The sequence below is a fragment of the Cadophora gregata genome, assembly GCF_030347475.1.
Source record: "Cadophora gregata isolate MNR1 chromosome Unknown scaffold_7, whole genome shotgun sequence".
Taxonomy (NCBI): Eukaryota; Fungi; Ascomycota; class Leotiomycetes; order Helotiales; family Ploettnerulaceae; genus Cadophora; species Cadophora gregata.
Window position 1 is genome coordinate 1,654,612 of NW_026695930.1, and position 22,760 is coordinate 1,677,371.

General features: G+C 48.5%; 7 protein-coding genes across 7 annotated transcripts; 6 read left to right on the forward strand and 1 right to left on the reverse strand.

The window, feature by feature from the left end:
• Window positions 1–2,432: 2,432 nt before the first annotated feature.
• STE11 (ATP binding) lies at window positions 2,433–5,328 on the forward strand (the record flags this gene model as incomplete). Its single annotated transcript, XM_058506926.1, has 2 exons — window positions 2,433–2,849; window positions 2,899–5,328. The coding sequence occupies 2 exons, from the start codon at window positions 2,433–2,435 to the stop codon at window positions 5,326–5,328; spliced, it is 2,847 nt and encodes a 948-aa protein (XP_058357656.1).
• A 964-nt stretch (window positions 5,329–6,292) lies between these two features.
• ONS95_013286 (uncharacterized protein) lies at window positions 6,293–7,027 on the forward strand (the record flags this gene model as incomplete). The annotated part of the gene is made up of 2 exons (XM_058506927.1): window positions 6,293–6,738; window positions 6,874–7,027. The coding sequence occupies 2 exons, from the start codon at window positions 6,293–6,295 to the stop codon at window positions 7,025–7,027; spliced, it is 600 nt and encodes a 199-aa protein (XP_058357657.1).
• A 1,158-nt stretch (window positions 7,028–8,185) lies between these two features.
• ONS95_013287 (uncharacterized protein) lies at window positions 8,186–11,034 on the reverse strand. The gene is made up of 4 exons (XM_058506928.1): window positions 10,699–11,034; window positions 9,827–10,608; window positions 8,785–9,698; window positions 8,186–8,685 (listed from the first exon to the last, which is right to left on the reverse strand). The coding sequence occupies exons 3-4, from the start codon at window positions 9,653–9,655 to the stop codon at window positions 8,492–8,494; spliced, it is 1,065 nt and encodes a 354-aa protein (XP_058357658.1). The 5' UTR covers window positions 9,656–9,698; window positions 9,827–10,608; window positions 10,699–11,034; the 3' UTR covers window positions 8,186–8,491.
• A 107-nt stretch (window positions 11,035–11,141) lies between these two features.
• Window positions 11,142–12,607, forward strand: SUP45 (Polypeptide release factor (eRF1) in translation termination; the record flags this gene model as incomplete). Its single annotated transcript, XM_058506929.1, has 4 exons — window positions 11,142–11,262; window positions 11,313–11,362; window positions 11,417–12,548; window positions 12,603–12,607. The coding sequence occupies 4 exons, from the start codon at window positions 11,142–11,144 to the stop codon at window positions 12,605–12,607; spliced, it is 1,308 nt and encodes a 435-aa protein (XP_058357659.1).
• A 907-nt stretch (window positions 12,608–13,514) lies between these two features.
• On the forward strand, window positions 13,515–14,625 carry PHA2 (prephenate dehydratase; the record flags this gene model as incomplete). Its single annotated transcript, XM_058506930.1, has 3 exons — window positions 13,515–13,595; window positions 13,665–13,725; window positions 13,775–14,625. The coding sequence occupies 3 exons, from the start codon at window positions 13,515–13,517 to the stop codon at window positions 14,623–14,625; spliced, it is 993 nt and encodes a 330-aa protein (XP_058357660.1).
• Window positions 14,626–14,843: 218 nt separating this feature from the next.
• On the forward strand, window positions 14,844–17,357 carry ONS95_013290 (uncharacterized protein; the record flags this gene model as incomplete). The annotated part of the gene is made up of 2 exons (XM_058506931.1): window positions 14,844–15,648; window positions 15,722–17,357. 2 exons carry the CDS (start codon window positions 14,844–14,846, stop codon window positions 16,114–16,116), a joined length of 1,200 nt encoding a protein of 399 aa, XP_058357661.1. The 3' UTR covers window positions 16,117–17,357.
• A 967-nt stretch (window positions 17,358–18,324) lies between these two features.
• Window positions 18,325–21,985, forward strand: ONS95_013291 (uncharacterized protein; the record flags this gene model as incomplete). Its single annotated transcript, XM_058506932.1, has 2 exons — window positions 18,325–20,610; window positions 20,660–21,985. The coding sequence occupies 2 exons, from the start codon at window positions 18,325–18,327 to the stop codon at window positions 21,983–21,985; spliced, it is 3,612 nt and encodes a 1,203-aa protein (XP_058357662.1).
• Window positions 21,986–22,760: the final 775 nt, after the last annotated feature.

Here is a 22,760-nt window from a genome sequence, read left to right on the forward strand (position 1 = left end):
CCAAATACAGCTCTGATAAGCACCCAGTTGTAAATCTGACTTATGTAGATTCGGACAGGGACGACAGGGTCAGAGGGTGGCATAATAGCTTGTTGCAGCGGAAATGAGGTTTCCACTATTTTCATTTTGTGGGAACATGTTCAGACGAACATTCGTGATCATGACCTCACGTAGAGTGGTGATCATGTCGCAGGCGGCGATCCAGGACCCAAGCCATATGCGAGGAATCTGTTGATTCCATCATCAGTCCACGAATCAAGTGGGATCAACTGCCACTCACAGCCTCATGGGAGTCATCCAGCCATCTGGATGCGCGGGCCCGGAGTCCGCAAGGAATTACAGGCCTTTTGGCCGATATGTTTCCCTTTTGAGCGGCTTCAAACCTCATCTGTTACAGATCGCGTCATGGGCATTTCTGATTGGACGATATGCCACGATGCAGATGTTTCGAGTTGATGGTGGCGTGGCGCTGATTGGCTTTCCCGACAAACAAGAAGCTTGGGAATTATCCCGGCCGCGGGGCTAAGTGGTTTGTCGAGGTCGCCTCCTTTGACGGCACGCACCGGCAGCATCGGCAGCCATGTGGTCAAATAATATGCCACCGGCCATGAAACAGCACAGGGAGTACAGTACGGTGCTGTACTCCTGTACCGTAACTGTTGGCAGTGCAGTACATTGGATACTGATTTATCCGGAATGATAGTGGTTGAGCCTCTTAACTTCAGGCTTGGGACAGCTCTATTGGTACGTAGGCCGAAGGAGGTAAAGTAAAGTAAAGTAAAGTAAAGTAAAGTAAAGTAAAGTAAAGTAAAGTAAAGTAAAGTAAAGTAAAGTAAAGTAAAGTAAAGTAAAGTAAAGTAAAGTAAAGTAAAGCAAAGCCGCTGTTGCACACACACTGTACCTATGGATAGATAGGTAATAATGTCTTGCACGCTGCCCATCCATGTCTTTACCTCTGGCCTGTTCCGGCGCTCTGTCTCTTCCAGTGCCGGTGCCCTCCGCCTTCCCTCCGCCATGCCCTCCGCCAAGTAAGCGTATCATGGCCCGGAATACAGCCAAGAGCCGCAAACACGCTCGCGGTCAAATCCGTACAGTAGCCAAATCATCCAGTCACTGTATCTACCCTACCATACACGGTGACCAGCCAGCTGCACTCGGGATACGAAAATTACCTAGGTCCCTCAGTTACTCGTAAACTACCTGAACATCAGCTGCTCTCACCCCGTCCTCCTGCTTTCTCCCTTCCCCGGGCCCCTCCCTCTCGCCTTCCGCCCTCGCATTTCCTCACTACGAGTACCTACCTACACCTACCTACCTTGAGGTGCCTCTCGCTCCTCTAAGTACTACTGTACCTTACTCTACTCGCAGCTGGTCCAAAACATTCAAGCTCTTGTTTCTCGACCGTCGTCCACCTTCGGCTCCAATAAATAATGCACCATTCGCATGGTGTCTGGCGGGTCACTACCACACTACTGTACCAGTGGTTCTTGCTTTTGAGTCTTGAATCTTGACCTGACCTGACCTGTCCTGTCCTGTCCTCGGCGAGGACGGCGAGGACTGTCCATCCCTCTAACCCAGTCAAGCTACCTCTTTGATACAGGGGTCTGCCCTGGCTGCTGGTCCTAGGCCCCATCCCTAAATGCTCGTGCACCCGCTGTCGTTTCAGACCAGCCTGTTGATCCATCCAGATCCACCAGAGCGCGAGCAGCCAGCCCAATCATTGCCCACCAGTATCCAGCGAGGAGCTCCCGAGCCCACCCAGAGCCCACCCAGAGCAGCACCAGCACCAGCACCACCACCACCACCAGAGGCAAAAAGATCCATCCTCCTTCTCCCTCACCTCACGCGCTTTTTCGTTGACAATTGATAATCCACCATAGACGCCGTCATCGCCGCCCTTAATATCCCCTCGTCCTTCGTCCTTTGTTGTTTTCCTGCACAGCGAGTTGATTCGACTGCTCGACTGGCCTATGCATCTGAAGCAGTTGCGTGAAAGGACGGGAGAAAGGACAGGGCTTCATTAATCGGCAGATTGTCTTTCATGCTCCGGTAAGCACGAGCGAGCGACCCTTCAACCTCGAAAAAGCAACCGATCCACCACTACCACCACCCTGCCCTGTCTCGCTCAACTGAAACACCGCGTCTCCGTATCGAAAGGGACTCACCTCACTTACCATTCGAAACCACAGACATCGCACCTCTCTCCACACAGTTCTAAAGAAAACACCTTCGGACGTGACGATCCTGGAAGATCTGCCCCTACGCAGCCCGATCTCCCAACGCCCCGGGACAGCTTCGATTGTATAATATCAAAGAGCCTCCCACTCTGTAGTACCTACCAAGTTTGACATTCATCCCATCCTGCGATACCCATCGACTATTATACGCCCTCGACCTTACCCCAGCCTCATGCGTAGAGAGCATTCCTCACGATGGCCATGTTAGCTTCCAAATCGCCGTTTCCGGCGACCTTAGGCTCGACCTCCTCCAACCTCTCCGCCTCCTCCGCCCAAACAACTGTGCAATCGAGTCGGAGGACACCAGCCATGATTTCCTCAAATCAATCGTTCGCTAGCCCCACAGAGTCCGAGTTCTCCGATATCGAAGGGCCAGAGTCAGCAAAGAATTGGGATGAGGAACGTGTATGTGATTGGCTGGTCACGGTGAACTGCGGAGAGTATGAGAAGATATTTCGAAAGAACAACATCAATGGAGAGAACTTGTTGGAGATGGATAAGGCAGTGCTACAGGAGATGGGTATTGACAAAATAGGGGATCGTGTGAGACTGTTTCTCAATATCAAGAAATTGAGGACGAAAGCATATGCCAATCAAAAGAAGAGGAACAGAGTGAGTTTATAGACAATCCGCGTCCAAGTGCACTGTACTGATGGTTTAGGACTCCTTTGCCGGTCTCGAAACATTTACCCCGTCGTCAACTGGCTCGCCGAAGCCTCTCAACTCCGCAAGAGCGATACCGACTCCGTCCGCAAACAAGAGATACTCGAGGCAGTTCGACGGATTTACCCCAGCCACCGCCATCCCAGAGAATATTAGCAAACCACCTTCAAGACCTAGTTCACCCCTCGCCGGATCAGAAGCTCGAGTTGCCAGACAGGCAAGATATGGTGTACTGAGCCCAGCAGAAGTCTCAAGGCGAGAGAACGCTCAAGGATACTTCAATGGTTCGAGCAATCCTTCGAGTGCCGCGACGATAAGTGGAAGACGGCCTGGTACACCCGGAGACGGACAACCGCAGACTGCACGACTAATTCACAACCATACCCGTGGCAATGGTAGCATCGATGGCTCTCTAATGGCTCAACTTCCACAAAACCAAGACATCATCAGGGTTATCTCATCCGGAGGACTCACCAAGGTTGTGCGGATTGTAGATTGCCAATCGTGCGATGAGGTCATGAGGTTAACGTTAAGGAAGTTCGGGTATCGAGAGGATCACGACAGAAATTATTGTTTCTACGTACTCAACGGGGTCGATCCTGACCCAAGCCAATGTCGAAGATTACCTGAGGCCGACTTGTGGAGGATCATCAAAGATACGAGAAGGCCGGAACGCAATCGACTCATTTTACGGAAGATCCACCAAGGTGAACCTGGAGAGGCTGAGCTACAACGAGCCGCGAGTATTGCCATGGAAGAGACTGCCACCAATCGAAGCCGCCTACCAGAGGGTATGGACAAACGAAGCCAACTCAAGGTGCAACAAGTCTTGGGCGAGACTTTCAACGATGGACCACAACATCCACTTTCGCCTGCATCCTTCCAATCCGGAACTTCAGCTGTTTCCGCTGGTGAACGAGAACGTAATGTTCATAATGCAGCAAAGGACTTGGAGAGACCACCATCGATGGAACAACCAAGAGACACTGCGAGACCTCGACCAAGCGGCAAGAAGGGTGTGCTGCGACAATTTTTTGGTCAAAGACCTCCCAGCGAGTTGATCACTTCGGATTTGACAACTTACTTTCCAGATCATCCTCGCGAGGAGATTGATCGAACCGCCAGACTTTCGCTACGAAGATCAACACGTCTGAGCAAGGTCAACAGCCGCTTGAGTGTTGCTAGTAATTTAAGCTTCGCCTCAAGTATTGCCGATGCGCCTCCCATGCCAACTATTGCCGATACCTGGCTTAGCGGTAACAGCCAGCTCGCGAAAGTTAAACCTTTAGATCTGTCAAGGGGCAACAGCGGACGCTACAGAGATTCCGTGGCTTCATCAATGCTCGAACGTGTCCAAGAAGAATCACCAACCGAACCCAACCGCAAATCGTATGTCTCATTCGACAGTGGATCGGATACCACTAATGTGAATGTCACCGACCCTGATGGAAATGTCATTCAAAATAGCTATTTCGAAGATGGAAGTACAGAAGCTGGCGGATCACTGCGAGAGATCAGTCAAGCTCTGAACGATGACGGAGAGGATGAGGACGAGGAACTACAAAGTTTCTTGGCTGGCGACTCTTGGGATGACAGCAAATGGATGAAGGGTGCTCTCATTGGCCAAGGTTCGTTCGGTAGTGTGTACCTTGCTCTTCATGCTGTTACTGGAGAACTTCTTGCTGTTAAGCAAGTTGAGGCACCATCACCTGGTGCAAACAGCCAAAGTGATGCAAGGAAGAAGAGTATGATTGATGCTTTGAAACGCGAGATCAGCCTCTTGAGAGATCTTCAACATCCCAACATTGTGCAGTATCTTGGTGCCAGTTCATCTGCCGAACATCTCAACATTTTCTTGGAATACGTTCCTGGTGGATCAGTACAAACAATGCTGAACTCCTATGGAGCTCTTCGGGAGCCTCTCATCCGCAACTTTGTCCGACAGATCGTCACTGGACTTGCGTATCTTCACGGCCGAGAGATCATCCACAGAGATATTAAGGGCGCCAACATTCTTGTCGACAACAAAGGTGGCATCAAAATTTCCGATTTCGGTATCTCGAAGAAGATCGAGGCCTCCAACATCCTCGGTGGTGCTGGCAACAATAAAAACAGACCGTCATTACAAGGATCAGTCTTCTGGATGGCTCCTGAGGTTGTCAAACAGACTTCATACACTCGCAAGGCCGATATTTGGTCTCTTGGATGCCTTGTCGTCGAGATGATGACCGGGACTCATCCTTTCCCGGATTGCTCCCAACTACAAGCCATCTTCAAGATCGGCGGTGCGAAGATTAGCCCAGCGATCCCAGAGAACGCCAGCGAGGAAGCTCAGACATTCCTCAAGTCTGCCTTCGAGGTCGACCACACCAAACGACCAAGTGCTGAAGAGCTACTCTTCAGCCCGTTCCTCAACCCCATGACATAAGTCTGGAATGGAACGAAATTGAAGATGTTTCTCACATAGTGGGTATGTCATTACAGCACTTTTATCTGCATTGCAAGCGCTGGTCATTACATAGCATAGCGTGGCGGGCAGGGAACATTTCTTTTTTTCCATCTTTACGAACAACCTAACTTTCTTGTATACACACACCTTTTTTCCTTCCTCTATGATGTTTTTATGACGAATGAAAGAAAGTTTTCAATATATGGTGAGCGGGGGAAGGATGGAGACTCGCATGTATAGAGCATTTTTCTGGTTGGAGTCGATTGGCTGGATGGAAAGGTGTTGGCCGGTTGGAAGGATTGATTCATATTGACCATTCCAAGGTGCTGAAGAAGAGTGGATATCTTGATTGATCGATCGGTCTCTCATAGATCGACGGTGTAGATTATAGAGTGGTTGAGAAATATGAAAGAACATATATTCCAAACCTTGACACCCCTTCAAGTTGCACCGTCTTACAGTTGAACACCACGTCGTCACGTGTGGGACTACTGTTGGTACCCTTTGACTTCAGCCATCCAAAACACCCTCCTATCTCAGTCAACCGCAACAATGAACGAAGTAATTTGAGACGATGATTATTCTTGCGCATAGACCTGCTAAGCCGTCAAAGTACAACTGCATCGTAGTTGGGATCAATACAAGTTCGGGAGGCAGAGGCTCGGTCACCTAACAACTCACAGCGATTTCTTTGACAGCACTCTTGGTATCAACACCTCCAAGGGCCTGGCATTTCTTGATCGCACTACGCTTACTGCGCATTTCATCCCTCACCATCGTGTATCTCTCAGGCCAACGGACTAAAGAAACAATTAGACTCGCAACAGTCAAACACAACCAACGCATCTCTGTCCCAGCGTCCAGGTGCTTCCAAACCACCTCTCTGCCACAAACTAAGACGGCATCCCGAACAACCAATCAGTAATCAAGTATTCAAAACACCATGGCCACCCAAACTGAACCACGTCTCTACTTTGCCTACGGCTCCAACCTCTCACTCACGCAAATGGCTCGTCGCTGTCCCTCTTCCACTTACCATTCCCTGGCTGTGCTGAGAGGTTGGAAATGGGTCATTGGGCCGAGAGGGTACGCTAATGTTGTCAAGGGTTCATCTGAGTCCAAGTCTAGCAATAAGACTCTGGGAGAAGGGCAAGGGGATGAGGTGTATGGCTTGTTGTATGTCCTTGATCAAGTGGATGAGGACGCTTTGGATGTAGCTGAGGGTGTGCCGGATTGCTATGTTAAGATGATGTTGGGTGTCGAGATACTAGGTGATGGTCGGGGAGTGGATGGGAAGGGATCTGGAGAGGGTGGGGCGGGAAATACAGAGGTCGAGGTATTGATTTACGTTGATGTTGTGAGGACGGGGGTAGGGGTTTGTAAGGAGGAGTAAGTCTAGGGTCTCCATACCCAGTCCCATCCTCTCATGCCCGCTTATCCTACTTTAAATTTTATCCCATCCACGATCTCTTATCTTGGAGCATGGGTAGGTACATAACGCAACCCGATACTGATTGGGCGCAGATACGTTGCACGGATGAATAGAGGAATCAAAGATGCTGTTGAGAGAGGCATGCCGTGGACATATGTAAAAGACGTCTTGAGGAAATGGGTCAGGGAAGAAGACGTGCCGAGGGATGGAGATGTGAAAGATCCTTTCTTCCCCGGTGGTACATGAAATGAAGTCCGTGTTGGAGGGGACACATGAATGGAGAAGAAGATTGCCTAGGTAATTGAGACTCTCTAATTGATTGCTTGCGGTGGTCAATGAATTTTGATTTTTTATCCAAATGACTCATGTCTTCAAATGAAAATGTTCTTCCAACATGTTCTCGATCAAAGCGCACGACATATCATATTGCCTTTCTCCATATATTGAGCAGAAGCGAGTGCCAAGGGGGCAAGCCAATGTCAGAACTTCACGCAAAACTTCCTGTGATCTGTCATTCATCAGAGAATTGCACGATCTGGCCTCAGATTCCAAGATGACACCGATACAAACAGACTGGCTTTCGGGAGTGATTTAGGATTGTGTATACAGATTTGGAATTAGTCATGGATACTACAACGCTGTCGGCTTTCTCGGTTGGGAGAGGTGTTCGACAATAAACTAGACTCTTTCCCCCCAGGCCCTGCGCTCGTACATGATTCCGTCTACCTTATCAATAATATGACCCATCTCCAACAAACTACCATTGGAGCCGCATCAGGCGGGAGGTGTGGCAGTGGCCATGATTTCCTCGTCTCTCTCAACATGCGCTTGACCACCAAACCACACAACCCTCCTTGGACGGCCTAAAATCGTTCTGAGTATGATCTAAGTCCTCGGCGAGCTTCCCAGAAATACTCATAAGCAGGTTGGCAACTTTTGATTTCCCACTTCCAATTTAAGCGAGAAAAACAACCAAAGCAAACAAGCCTAAGCCCAAGACCGCAACAAGCGCATATATATATCGCTCGCCCCTAGGCAATGGAAGCAGCTCTGTTCAACGAACTTAGCTGCGTAAAAATTCCTGGTGGTCTTTACTGCAGCAAGTGCAGTGCCTTCTGGCGGAATCTTGCTAGGGGCCAAAGTTACCTTTGGGACTGACACGTTTATTCTTATTAGAAGTAGCGTACCTCTCCATATTAGATATGGAGTCAGCGTGACTGAAAATTAGGGTAGGCAGTGAGGTAGATTTGTTTTCGGCCCAGGCGTGATTTGAGATTAACCTAGAGCGTCAATGAAGCCGATTGGTGACTTTGAGAAATTTGGTAGCCCGAGTCTAAAACTTGGGAACTGGACGATCAAATCATACACAATTAGTGGGTGGACGCTGCTACTGACGGTATGAACTTGCGCGCAGAGCGGTTGGTACAACTGCTAGTCTTTTATTTACCATACAATGACCAAGCTAGATTTTAAACGACTTCAGAGGTTCGCCATAATTCCAAGACTCTCTATGACTTTATGCCACAGCTGAAGCGGTTCTAAAGTCATTTGCAAAATTCGGTGGCAAGCGACTCAGCTTCGATCCACAACAACTTTAGATGTGTCTGTCCAGTCTTTAAAATATGTTTCATCCGTATGCCCTGAAGCTTTTCTGGGCGATGGCTCTAGTGTGCCTTGAGAGACCGGTGAATGCGAGATATGCTGACATTTTCAAGCTCTAAAGTTGCTGGCAATCCCAAAGACAGCAGATTTTGGCTGGATTGCTGCTCCTGGGAGCCCGCCTAACGTTGCCAAGAACAACTTGTCTTCGTTCAACAGAAAAACCATGCCATTTTCGCCCAGAACGAAATTGGCTGCACCTCCGGACACAAGGATCTTACCCAGTAGTTTTCCCTGTGGGTTCCCTGTATGAAAATAGTCAGTAGCTGGCTATACGTTTTGCAAAATAAAACAGGTCTACTATATCAGAGAGGTGTTGGTGGTTGCAAGCTTGGTCAACTTACAGATACTGACACCATCCCCACATCCAACATACACATTACCTGCCTTATCTGTCTTGATTCCATTAGGAATTCCTACAGAGGGCATGGTAAATGTGCGCTTATTTGACAGCAAAGGTCCAGAGCCAGCAGTGATCACATCGTAAGCGTATATAGTCTTTGCTGCCGTTGGGGCTGTGGAGCTTTGAGCCGTATCAGTTATATAGGCAATTTTTTCATCCGGAGAAAAGCCTATGCCATTAGGAGCTGCAAGTCCATCTGCGACGACGCGGAGATCTGTTGTGCCTGGTACCCAGCGGTAGACTTGGGCTGGGAGTTGAGGAGCGGGTCGAATGTTCTGAATGAACCCGAATTGGGGATCTGTGAACCAAAGAGCGCCATCTGAAGTCCGTACCACATCCTTCGGAGAGTTGAAGGGTATGCCAAGGTAGTTGTTGATCAGACTTGTCGTGGCGAACGGCGACGTTGGGTTGAGCCTCAAGAGCCCGCTAGGATGAGCAAGGTCTCCTTGTGCACAGAAAATCAAGTTTCCGTCAGGTGAGAGTGTTCCGCCATTTGCAAGGTGGATTTCTCTCCCTGTTGGAGTGATGGTTTCCGAAGACCAGATTTGGGTTGTAGGATCTTGGGTGATTCGTGAAATAACAACGGCTTTCTGATTTGTATTGGGAGAGTTCATTCCAGAGAAGTTATACTGGTTAGAAGAAACAAAAAGGACCGGTGGATTGCTACTAGCAAGTATAGCAGCTTCATGGAATTGAGGGAAGCTGGTATTTGCAGAGTTAAGAATTAAAGAGAGCGTTGGGAGCGTCGCCCAAGATTGGTAGAAAAGCATCGTCGTAAACTTGAAACTGGACTCCTGAGCTGACCGAAGCATTGCTAAAGGTATCTATGTCGGCAAAATTTTCCGGTGTGATACGCTGCTCAATGTCAGCTGGAAAGAACTAGAACCGCTGAATATCATATTGTCTGTTCGGCAGCCTGTGATAGGATGCTCATTGGCTTTTTAGTAGTGCAGAATGAGTTTCTAAGTAGAATAAGGACTTACGAGGACGTTGTTGGGAAGCCCAGTGACACTATTCAGAAGAGCTATGAGAAGTATCAGTCCGATCGAAGGAAAAGCCATTATAGACACGGAATATCCTTCCGAGAGGGTTAATCTACAAGAATACAAGGAAAAAGTGAGGAAAGATCACAGAGGTCTAATGCTTCTATAATGCTGATGACTTTTTGCCTTCATCAAGGTTTACCTTTGTGGAACTTGAATGGATTAGCCAAGCAACGAAAGGGGCGACCAAGACTCGCGGATATACTTCAGCGTGGTTCCTACAAGGAAGGACATGGCATGTTACATACCAGGAAGATGTGAAAATATCAGGTCAAACATGGCACCGTCACTACCGGTCTCGTAGCCCTGCTGTCAATTGAGACCATACCTAGATAGTTCATCATGCAAAATGCCTTGGCGGCGGATGAAGACAACAAGATAAAAAGCTGCGCACTCTTCTACCAACAAACGATAAATAACGAGGAGTATTCTCATTGCAATTTTCGGTCAAAGTGGACAGTGGAAGTAGACTTAGCCACCACATGGCAAAGAAATGTGTTAAGAGTAGCGAGAATGCAGCAGGGCAGAGGAGAGCAGCTGATGAGCCAGAGTTCGGCATAAGAGATCTTGAGATTGCGTTGAAGGTAGAATTTAATTCAATTTCCCGGGCAATAAAGCAGTGGTAAAACAGCTCGAAGATGATTCTCGTTCCCACCTGGAGCACCAGAGTCAAGTGCACGTCTTGGCAGTAATGTGGAAGAAGAACCACGCATCATTGTTTCCTGATGGACATCCTCAGTATCTCCCTCCAGAGCTTAAAATGTGTGGATATAACGCGAGAGAGCTTCTGAATAAGGCAGGTGACAACTTGCCTCCAAACAAGTCATTGCCAGGGAAATCTTGGACAAGGCGAAGTTGAATCATGACTCAGACCTGACTCGAGGTGACCCAGCTGAAGAATCCAAGTTGCAAGATAAGTAACGACTGACTGTCAAGTACTCATTTTTGACTCTCTGTCTATTTGCTGGGTCACAAATGACAAGTATTCGTAGTAATTGTTGTGGTGATTGTCTCATCATGACCATCGAAGTGTAAAGCTTCACGGCTCAAGTGAAGGAGATACACGCTAGTGCACGTGCCTCGAAGCTTTTGAAAGACCCTAAATATCGCCTCGCTCTTGCACCCACAATTCCCACGTCACACCCGCACAACTCCCCAAAGATCGATCTTGACACTGTGTATTGCAGAGTTCGAGTTTCTGTCTACCAAGAACTTCTCGAGAACTCGAGCGCTCACTGCGCCATCAACCGCCGAGATGAGCGACGCCCAAGCAAATGAGGCCGAGAAGAACATCGAGATTTGGAAGGTGAAGAAACTTATCAAACGACTGGAAGCCGCCCGAGGAAATGGAACCTCCATGATTTCCCTTATCATTCGTGAGTCCCACATGTCAGCGTGCAACAAGCTAGCTCTGACTGTGAAATAGCGCCGAAAGACCAAGTTTCTCGAGCTGCGAAGATGTTGGCTGAAGAATACGTGCGCATTTCCCCCAGTTCCTGGTTATGTTATGTTGCGCTAATATTTGCATAGGGAACCGCATCAAATATTAAATCACGAGTCAATCGTCAATCTGTCTTGTCTGCCATCACATCTACACAGCAGAGACTGAAGCTGTACAATAAAGTTCCTCCGAATGGATTAGTTGTTTATTGTGGTGAAATCTTGACATCCGAGGGCAAGGAGAGAAAGGTCAACATCGATTTCGAGCCTTTCAAGCCTATCAATACTTCTTTATATCTTTGTGACAACAAATTCCATACCGAGGCTCTCGCAGAACTTTTGGAGTCAGATCAGAAGTTTGGTTTCATTATCATGGATGGTAATGGAGCCCTTTTTGGAACCCTGAGTGGTAACACCCGCGACGTTGTTCACAAGTTTTCCGTCGATTTGCCAAAGAAGCACGGCCGTGGTGGACAATCTGCGCTGCGTTTTGCCCGTCTTAGAGAAGAGAAGCGTCACAACTACGTCCGTAAGGTTGCTGAATTGGCTGTCCAAAACTTCATCACAGCCGACAAAGTCAACGTGGCTGGCATTATCTTGGCTGGATCTGCTGACTTCAAGAACGACCTTAATCAATCCGATCTGTTCGACAATCGTCTTCAAACCAAGGTTATCAAGGTCGTGGATGTTTCTTATGGGGGTGAGAACGGTTTCAACCAGGCTATTGAACTCTCAGCCGAGACCCTCAGCAACGTCAAATTCATTCAGGAGAAGAAGCTCATTGGAAAGTACTTCGAGGAGATCAGTCAAGACTCTGGTCGGGTTTGCTATGGTGTCGAGGACACTTTGAAGGCCTTAGAACTTGGAGCTGTCGAAATTCTCATTGTATTCGAGAATCTCGAGATCAATCGTTGGACCCTCAAGGATGTCAACGGAACTTTGACCATTCTCCACACCACCAAGCAACAAGAGGCTGCCAACAGAGATCAATTCATGGACAGAGAAACCGGACAGGAAATGGAAGTCGTTTCACAAGAGTCCTTCCTTGAATGGATCGCCGAGAAATACAAGGACTTCGGAGCAACTCTGGAATTCGTTTCCGACCGCTCCAGTGAGGGCAACCAATTCGTCAAAGGATTTGGTGGAATTGGTGGCCTTCTCCGCTACAAGGTCAACTTTGAGCAGTTGGCCGAAGTTGACGATGACGATGACTACTACGACGGTACGTGTGATATAACCCAGTCTCCTTTTCAGAACTTCACTAAGATGAGAGTAGATTGACAATCTGATGCCCTCGCATTGGGCGAGGATCCAACTCTTGTCCCGTCAGGTCAGAATCTGTCACCTCGCACAAGTGCCGTGCAGCAGATCAGACATCAGCCGACCCAGGTTGGCTCTCGCCAGAGAAGTGCTGTGTCAAGGCCCAGCCCTCTCCGGTCCGTCACGACGATTACTTGAGTTGATCGAATGGATATCAGAGGTATGCAAGTCTTCCGCAAACTGCCTCTAGCTGATTCGCTCACAATTCACTATAGGATAAACACCTCGCCTGTTGAGGACACTCTGGTATTGCATAGAAAGTGTGGAGATTTGCGGGAGACAGATTGCTTATTTTCAGCGACCATGTTTGTATTTTGAGATTTGCTACGCAAGGTTCAAAGTAGGCTCGATCCCCGTTCGATGGGTCGAGTCAGCTTGGAGCAATTCGAGACTTACCTGGACCACATGTTTCTGAGTGAAAGTGATCGGTTATGTCTGAAGTGCCGGTGCATGCAAACGACTTACATGTTTAAGTTTTGGAGGTGCGTCAGTAAGCAGTGATTACAAGTATGTTATAGAAGCCAACGGTCTCGGCAATGCTACGGTTTTGGCAACGGACGTTCTCGAAGCGTGCTTTGGTATATCGGTAAAAGTAGCCCAATAGAACCGAAAGGTGGGGTGGGGTGGAGGGGCAAGTCTGTCCGATACGCAGGGCAAAATTATGTCGGAGCTTCCATCATTCTTTGAATCAGAGCCGATAACCTCAATCGCAGTCGACAATGACAAGCGAGTCGAAATAGAAGGGATAATGCGGCTACCAACAGCAGTTCTTTGATGCCTTAAATAAAACTATCTTTTTGCATTTACGAGATCGAAAAAGCGACTTCACCCTAAATTGCTTCTGCTCAAAACCGCGACATCACACATCATGGCCTCGCAGAACGACGGCCATGATCGGCCTGTTCCTATTGTTTCTTTCCTTGGCCCTATTTCTTCATACACTCATCAGGTACATACTCTTGCAGATGATGAACGCCCTCCTTGGTCCTTTGGGCTGACAGATTTCGACCTTACTCAGGCGGCGCTCAGTACATTCGAGTCCGATCGATACGACTACCAACCAGCGATCACCATAACAGGTACCGCCAACATACTTAGATTTCTGGGCCATCTAATTGTGGGGGATAGACGTTTTTGATGCAGTTCAGTCTGGCGAGGCGGCTTTGGGCGTTGTTCCATTCGAGAATTCTACAAACGGAGCGGTCGTATACACCTTCGAGCTTCTCGCAGATCGACATGACCGGTTTCCAGATGTCACTGTCTGCGCTGAAGCCTACCTCGATGTCAGTCACTGCCTCTTAGGCAAGAAGTGCGGAAATATCGATTCTCCCAGCCTGTCTGGCGCGTGCACTCCTACGATGTCGAGTCCGAATCCTCTCAAGCCAAGAGTCTCCCCCCTCCACAGCGTGAAACATGTCAAGCGACTTCTGAGCCATCCACAAGCCTTCGGACAATGCGAAACGTTTTTAGGTGTCTACTTGAAGGGCGTTGAGCGAGTCGATGTCAGTTCTACAAGCAGGGCTGCCGAGATGGTGAAGGAGGATACAACGGGTACAAGTGCTGCCATTGCGAGTATCCTTGCCGCAGAAGTCCATGGCCTTGATGTACTTGCGAAAGGGATCGAGGATCGGGAAGACAATACCACAAGATTCTTGATCATTAAGAAAGGCGTTGACAAGAAGGCAGGATCAGCACACAAGACCAAGTCCCTCATCTCATTCAAAGTTGATCACGGCACGCCGGGTGCACTGGCATCAGTGCTTCATTGCTTCCAGATCTATGGTATTAATCTTACCAGCATCAACAGCAGGCCGACTAAGGTCATCCCATTTCAGTACATTTTTTTCGTAGAGTTTGAGGGAAGCAAGTTGCATGATCCAACAGGCATGGTAAAGAAGACTTTGGATGCTTTGGAGACCTATGTGCAGAGTTGGAGATGGTTGGGCAGCTGGGATGATAAGTTGAAGAAGAGGATATGAAAATGGATATCGTTGGCGGATTTGATGTGTCTGGAAGGAAAGGAAAGGAGCAGGCAGACCTCTAATGGGAAACTGGAGGAGCTTGGAATAGCATAGCCTCCGAGGCCGGCATCTTATCGATAAGATCAATATCCCCTGTCGTTGCGGGTAATTCCCGTAGCTTAATGAAATAGCTTAGTACCGACGTGAAGTGTCTCGAGAATAAACAACGAAATGACATGAAGTCAACCGCATTCTCTGTTCTGCGGCGCAATGGTGCTACTTCCTTTCAAAATGTAATACGACCTCAATATGCAGCGATTCGATATTTGTCCACGAAAGCAGACATTCCTGCCGAATCACCATCTTTACAAACCACCCTCCATGCCGAGCTCACATCCCGTCCCAGAAACACATCAATCGACTACATCTCCCCCATTCCTTGGAACCTCCTCAACATATCCCTCGCTGACTTCCTACCGTCATCATGCCAACCACGTAATTTCAATCCAGCAGGAGATCCAACAGATGCAGCTGTTGATGTCACTTCTACAGCTCTTCCCCAGGGCCACCATCTAGTCTATTTCCCACCACCAGTTCCCGACAGCAGTCTCCTACGTGATGGCACTGACTCCCTCCACTCCCCTGGCGCGCCATTTGTCAAACGCCTATGGGGAGGCGGCTCTATCGTCTTCAGCCAGGAAGAGAAGTTCCAAATCGTACCCAAGAAACTTGCCGTCTGCGGTGAGGAAATCACAGACGTGAACGTCAAGGGTGTGGAAGGACAGGAGAAAGTTTTTGTGACAGTAACCCGACGGATACTCTCCATTTTGGGGGGATATTCTAGGGCAGGCAAACGGCATAAACGGCAGAGGCGAAAGGAGATGTTTTTGAACATGGATACGAAGTCGTTGGAGCAAAGGTATGGGATGGAGGGTATACGGCCATGGGCGGTGATTGAAGAGAGGAATCTTGTTTTTATGAGGGAGAAGTCGACGGAAGAGGCGAGGGATGATCTGGAGAAGGTGGGGAAGATCGTGAAGCGTATGTGTTGAATCGGCCAATTGGCTTCTGGATAAATATTGTCTGGGAGAGGTTACTGATAGAATGTTTGCAGCTCCTCATACCCCCGACTTCAGTGTCTCCTTGAGACCTAATGCTGCGCTCCTCTTCCGCTTCTCGGCCCTGTCCTTCAACGCACATCGCATTCATCTCGACCCTCAATATACACGGGAAGTTGAAGGCCACCGGAATCTCCTCGTACACGGCCCTCTGACTATAGTCCTTATGCTGTCGGTACTGAGGTCTCAAATCACGGGAGGGAAGATGGTAGTGCGTTTTGATTACAGGAATTTAGCGCCGCTGTATGTGGATGAGGAGATGAGAATTTGTGTCAGGCGGGATCCCGAGAGAGAGAATAAGTTGGATGTTTGGGTTGAAGGGAGGGACGGTGGATTGGCAGTCAAGGGGACTGCAATTATTGGGGATGCGGAGTTCGATAACAGACGGTGATGAAGAGGATACAGCTCAGTCCATGAGGCTGTCATTGGCAGTGCGATGTAAGTTACGTGACATTGTGATTAATGATGTCAGGGGTTGAAGCTCGCTGATATCTCGACTATGATAGCAAAGAGTATGGACACTTGAAGTTGCTAGCCGAGTTCAAAGGCTGCCACTTTTGCTTCTCCATTGCTGCGGACTGCGGACTAACCCTAAAATATCATACACCTCGAATCTACTTCGCTGACTCGCTTCCCGGCGCCGCATGCTTCAAGGCTTTGCTAGCAATTATATGGGGTCGAACCCTTTACGTATGGCGACGACTGATCCCCGAAACGATTACTTGATGAACCTACGGACAGCGAGGTCCAATGCTGGGTGCTGATTTGCTACTCCTGTGGTACTTGACGCAGAGAGTAGAAGCATCAAGACATGGGCTTTATGATACAGGGAAACAACAAAACAACAGACTCATTCCATGGACGAGGTGTGTAGCGCTTTCCAGCTCGGCATTTGCTTCACATATCTCAAGAGACTACTGTAACAGCTCTGCTTCTAAATAACGTTGGGAAGAATGCTTCCTCTCGCTAGCCCACCTCGATGCTGAAAAATGTCAAATCTCGTTAAGCACAGCATCAGAGTGGCTTTAAGCTATTCGCAGGAACAAAGCACTCGACCCCAAGATCTCGTTTCAAGTATATTGTGTTATCGAAAGACAAGGACACGAAGGTCCGTCGAGCCGCAAGAACCGTGGCAACCATGGACCTCTGCTGGGATTTCTAACTATACAAAGCCTTTGCTCAAATGCTTGAGGCTCGGCGACCTGAGGACAACTCTGAATTAGTGATTCGCCAGATCGAGTAGAGAGTAGATCAAGTAATCAAAATAATCAAAATGTAACTGATGACAAGGACAGGACCTCGAGCATAGAAACGACGCTGCGACCAGGTGTAGCCCCAAGCTCCAACAAGGGATGTGACTGAAACTGTGTAATCATGTACCTGGAGCTTGACTACTGCTGGCCTGCACGTCCTCCAATCCGAGCTCCATTCCTTCACATGACAAGCCAATACGAGAATGACTCCGGGCTGAGCATCCCTTTTGGGACATTTCTGAAGCTATCTAGAAGTATCGTTCGTATTCGAGAGAGGCTTGTCATCCGGATGGCGCGTCAAAAGCTACCTGGTAACCTTTACTCGTTTGTGCTGTATCTGTTTCTGGTATTAGCCCACCGCTAGCAACGCGCACGTCGTTCGCACTGTGAGGTCCCTCAAGCAGGGATTCCAAGGATTGCAGCGACCCCTCATCCAATGGATCGTCAGGGTGAGCCCTGGTGGTGCGTCACTTCTTGGAACAATGCAAGCCCACCCCCACCAGTGCAGCGCAGGCTTGAGAAAATCCCGGCACCAAGAGCGGTTTGGTGTTGTTATTGGAATGGGATGGATGGGATGGGATGAGATGGGCCAGCGGCACGACCCTGGGATGGAGAGGAGACCTAGGATACCTTTAGATAATTCCCACGCCATGAAAATTCCTGCCCAGCTCGCTTTACAAACACCTTCATCTCTGCCTGTACTCCTTGTAAATTTCATTCTTATACGCATTTGCCCCCAGCAGTCTCCAGACAATCCCCTGCATTAGTCCCTCCATTTGCCTGCCTCACCTACAGTACAGTACCTACCTAAGGTACCTACCTACTCACTCACCTCACCTGCCCATGTATACTGGCTTGCTTGTTTCCCAGGCCATGCTCCCCAACTAGCTCCGCGACATCACAGCTTTAGATCAGCCAATTGTGCGGCAGGCGATTGAACTCGACTGATTCCCAGCCATCTTGTCTTTCCTCTCTTGATTCTTCTCTCTGCAGCCCGTTGACTTGAGGTTCGCCAGTCAGTCAGTGAATTACACTTCCGGAACTGTGGCAACCGAACACGGCCATCGAGATCCTCGAACCTCGCACTTACTTGCCCACGAGCACACCGCATTTCCTCGCTCAGCCTCCAGCGACCTGATCATCATTTGCCCGAGTGCCTTCGCCGTCACCTCTCCTAATCCCGGCCGTAGTCTGAGATTCTGCCACTGACAGAAGACTATCCGCATAGTAACTACTAGAACTCCAGCTGCTGCAGAACATCCTACCCAATGTCCTCCCCACGAAATTGAAAGCCTCTGTTACGCAGACACGGCCTGCAGACATAAACACACGCCTCGTGGAATGCAATGGCGCCTTCAGCAAAGGAGAATGGAGATATCAAGGGAGACAGACGGAAAAGCATAAATATCTTTTCGAAGGGATCCTTGGGTCTCACCCAAATCAACACCGATGTCTCCTCTAGCGATAGTCTCGACAATGGGGACAAGAAGGAGAAGAAGAAAATGGGGAAGCGCAGCTCGCTGTTTGGTCTGGGTCCAGGATCAAACGCTGACCTGTCACAAGACGGATCAATGAGTCCTGTGAAGAGCAATGACAGACTGGATTCGCCCAACATGCGCCCAAAACTTCTCCAGAAAAACCGCCCATCCTCGATCTTTGGATCCTTGGGCAGGAAATCTCTCACGCACGTGGAAGGAGAGTCAGACAGTCTACCGGCCGGCACACCAGAATCGCCAGAACCAGAAGGAATGCATTTACAAGTTGGGCAGACAAGTAGTAGGACGGTACTATACCATGGGGAGATCCAGACAACAAGTGGCATGTTCAGGAAGAAGAAGGAATATTTGGTCTTGACGGATTCACACTTGCTGCGCTTCAAGAGCCAGGCCAGAGCATCAGAGGCATTCTCCTCGATTCCAATGCCCTACGGACGGAATAGCACAACACGTCACCCTTCCACAACTTCTATTGGGTCCTTGCAGGAGGTTCAATCGAATAACTCCCATACTTCAGCAGAGCATGAAAATCAGATCCCCCTCAGACAGATCGTCACCGTTTACCGGCTCGAGGATGGTCGACCTTTTTTTACAACAGAAGTGGTATATCTGGATGAGGAATCGTATGGTGTCGGGTCCATACAGCTTATGCTTCATGATCCCAAAGATGCTGACCTCTGGCACTCTTCAATTCGAGGAGCTGCTCAGAAAGCAAGGCTGCTCATGACAGAGCCATTCCCGGAGAAAATTGTCCGGCATCTGGTCGCAGCGGTGGACGGCGTAGATGACTATGACGCTGATCACTTCCAAATATTTCGCGTTGTTCGACGAACTACCACAAAAGCTGGACGTTCGGCGGATGATTTGCAGAAGATGGGCTCTTCAGTCTTTTACTTAGTTGTTGGCATCAACAAAGTTCATCTCGTACCACTTCCTGATTTCACTTTGCCGTCTGCCCGTATGTCCAACACCAAAATCGGCCGAGCGTCTTGGGGGATTGTGTCTTTAGTCGATCTGCGAGTAACGTACGACGATGACAGATTTGAATTAGCATTTCGACAGCCAGTTCGGCCAGCAGAGGTAATTGAATTGGCCGCTTCAGCGAGTCCGGACATCGCATATGCCCTTCTGCGAGCTTGGCGACATTTGAAACCACTTTTGGATGACCATAACTTCAATTATTCTGGACCAAGGCGAATAGTCGACACTTGTGAGGCAGGGCTCACAGTTGGTGACGACGAGCTCGATGGCTTTGACAGAACACTTGCAGCATACTGCATAGCTTACAATACCAACCCCTTCAACGTTCAGTATGCGGTTGACTGGGAGGTAGAGGATGCGCCAGAATTCTGGCTGTGGCCCCCAAAGTACACCAAGAAGTATGCATTGCCAGAACTGTTGGCTATATTGCGAAGTCTTCGATGCAATGAAAGATTTAAGTCCATTTCTTTCCGGGATATCGATCTACATTCCTTACACAGCACGATTGATGGGAACGGCATTGAACATGCCGCATGTGCGACTCGTAGTGGAATACCAATTGACGTGTACTTTAATCTCAATCCCAAGAACAAATCACTGCTCTACCAAGAGGTGCAAGCTCTTGCGTTGAAGTCGACTAGGCTAAAAAGAATGGACTTTACCAATTGTCTTCCAAGGAGACGGCCAAGGGATAACTTCGATTTCGATGGACGCGAAGTTGACAAAGATCCTGGATGTGAGATTGTTGCGGCTTTGTTACCTCTCTGCCAGTCCCAACTTACCAATGTCGATTGGATCATATTGAACGGCATAGAGCTGGGAGAGACGGATCTTGATTCCCTAATACCTGCCATGCAGAAATCACAGGCCAAGTTGAGAGCTATTGAGTGTTCTCACTGCGGTTTGAATGACAGAGGCATTATGCAATTGATTACCCATCTTGACCGTCAAAACGCTACGTTGGAATATATCAATCTGTCCGATAATCCTGGACGGATCAACTTAGAGCAATTTCAAGCTTCGATGAGCCGATTCACAAGATTGCGGAAACTCAACCTTTCGAGGACTACTTGGACGACTGGGGATCAGCCTCTGGTACTTCCTGAGATATTGATGACTTGGAAGCTCCAGGAGCTGATCTTGGACGGTGTTGCTGTATGTATCGCCGTTCCATCAAAGTGCCTTCCAGACTAATTTGAGCCAGATTAACTCGAAAACACTCGAATCCATATCAACGTACTTGGCAAGTACAATGTCAGATGACCTTTACATGCTCAACCTAGACCAGTGCAGCTTGAATGGCAATGATGTTGCTCTCTTGATGCACTCCATGGTTAGAGTACCTGGCGAAATTCGTAGTTTGGAGCTTCATGTCAGTGCCAATCGGTTTGAGAAAGGCGTCAGTGAAATCGTGAATGCAATTCGGGCTAATCATGCTCCAACTCACTTATTTCTGCGAATGATTGAATTTGCCAAGGAAGATCACTTTAGGGAGTTGTTGCAAGCCCTTCGGACCAACACCACCATTCGCTCTTTGGATATCTCGAAAGCCTCCCTTCCTTATGATGCAGGAGAAGAAACCTGCGAAGCTATGAGACTTGTGTTTGAGGACAACAAAACCTTGGAAGACTTGGATATTTCAGGAGAGCAAGCTCACCTAGAGGTCACCCGATTTGGAATAGGACTCAATAGTGCGTTGCAAGGCCTCAAGAACAACAAAACGCTCAAAACGCTACGTATCATGTATCAGAATTTGGGTTTGGAAGGTGCCAATACTCTCTCGTCTGTCATCGAGGCGGATACGGGTCTCACCCACATCTACTGCGAGCACAATGACATCAACCTCCAAGGATTCACTACCTTGGTCAACGCTCTTGCCAAGAATTACAAGATTGTGCTACTACCGTTCTTACAAGATGACCAAACAACATCGATGAAGAGAATGAACGCCAATATGAGAGAGACCCGTCGCTCTGCCACCTCCGCAAAGAATGATCATCATTTGAAGACTTCTGTTCGGCGGACACTCACAACCTTCGGTGTAGGGCACGCAAAACCAAAAAAACCCGAGCTGACCCCTCAAGATGTAGATGAGGTCGTGAGACTCTTGAATGAGCGTTGGCAGCAACAGACGAACCGGCTGGCACAGTTTCTTGAGCGAAACATGAACATAGCCGCTGGTACTCCCGGCTTCGGCGTTGACGGAGAGAGTATACTCAGCGAAGAAACGATGCGACCCACAACGGCGCTGAGCGACCAGGGCATTCTAGAGCAAGTATTGAGTAACACTACGCCCAAGGTCGAGCTCAACAACCCTGTGGAGTCTCATGTATACAGCCAGACACAGGCTATGAACATTGGTAACGATAGTACGCATGCGAAAGAAAACAAAGGAAACAAAAGAATGTCGAGTGTGGCAGAGTCAGATGACGAGGAAGAACGACCTGTCACTGCTCAGACTAGGAATGGGAAGGAGAAAGTGTTTGACTTGAGAGAGACGGAGGGTGGGATGTTTAGGATGGATTCATGACTTCTACAATCAGACAAGGATTTGACTTGGGGGACCTCCTTGAGGAACGATACCCTCGATTTGGCGAGCGAGCATTACTGGTTCGCTGATCAGGATGCAATACACGTATGAAGCAGTGTTATGTTGGATTCTTTCTCTTCTGACATTTAATCATTCGTCCATTCAGTCATTCTTTCTAGGGAGTTGGTCAGTTGCATTTGCATATGGGGAGCAAAGTTAACCGCACTTTATGTCTTTCACCTTTGGAGTACGTACTACATGCATAGCAATGGCGCTCGGGGAAATGCTTTCGATCACTCGATCGTATGTTTGCTTTATCTGAAGGTTCGGTAAAGGAAAGGGGGGCAGGGCGAGGAAGGCGGGTGGAGAATACCATTATGAATAAAATGCGTTGTTTTGGTTGTTGGGTTGTGGAGTATGAATGATAGAAGGATGGCACTCACTGCCTGCAGATAGTATAGTGTAATACTTTGTACTGCTCCTTGATTGATTGTTGTAAGGCTGATATGTTTCAAACATCCGTATTTTGTCGCCATCCAAGTAGAGGCCATGATAGTGAAGGGTTCTGCATTCTGCTACCTGTTGACCCCTTCTGGACCACGAAAAATTCTTATGTTCTGCAAGAGGTCGCTGTTCACTTTGCCAGCTATCCACAAATAGACATTCGGGTGCCTTGATGTTGCAGAGCAGGGACAGAAATCGTGTAACTTGATTTCTACGCTTGAGATTTCGAATCACTAGATCGCCTATCCCAAATGCCCATAGGTGTACACAG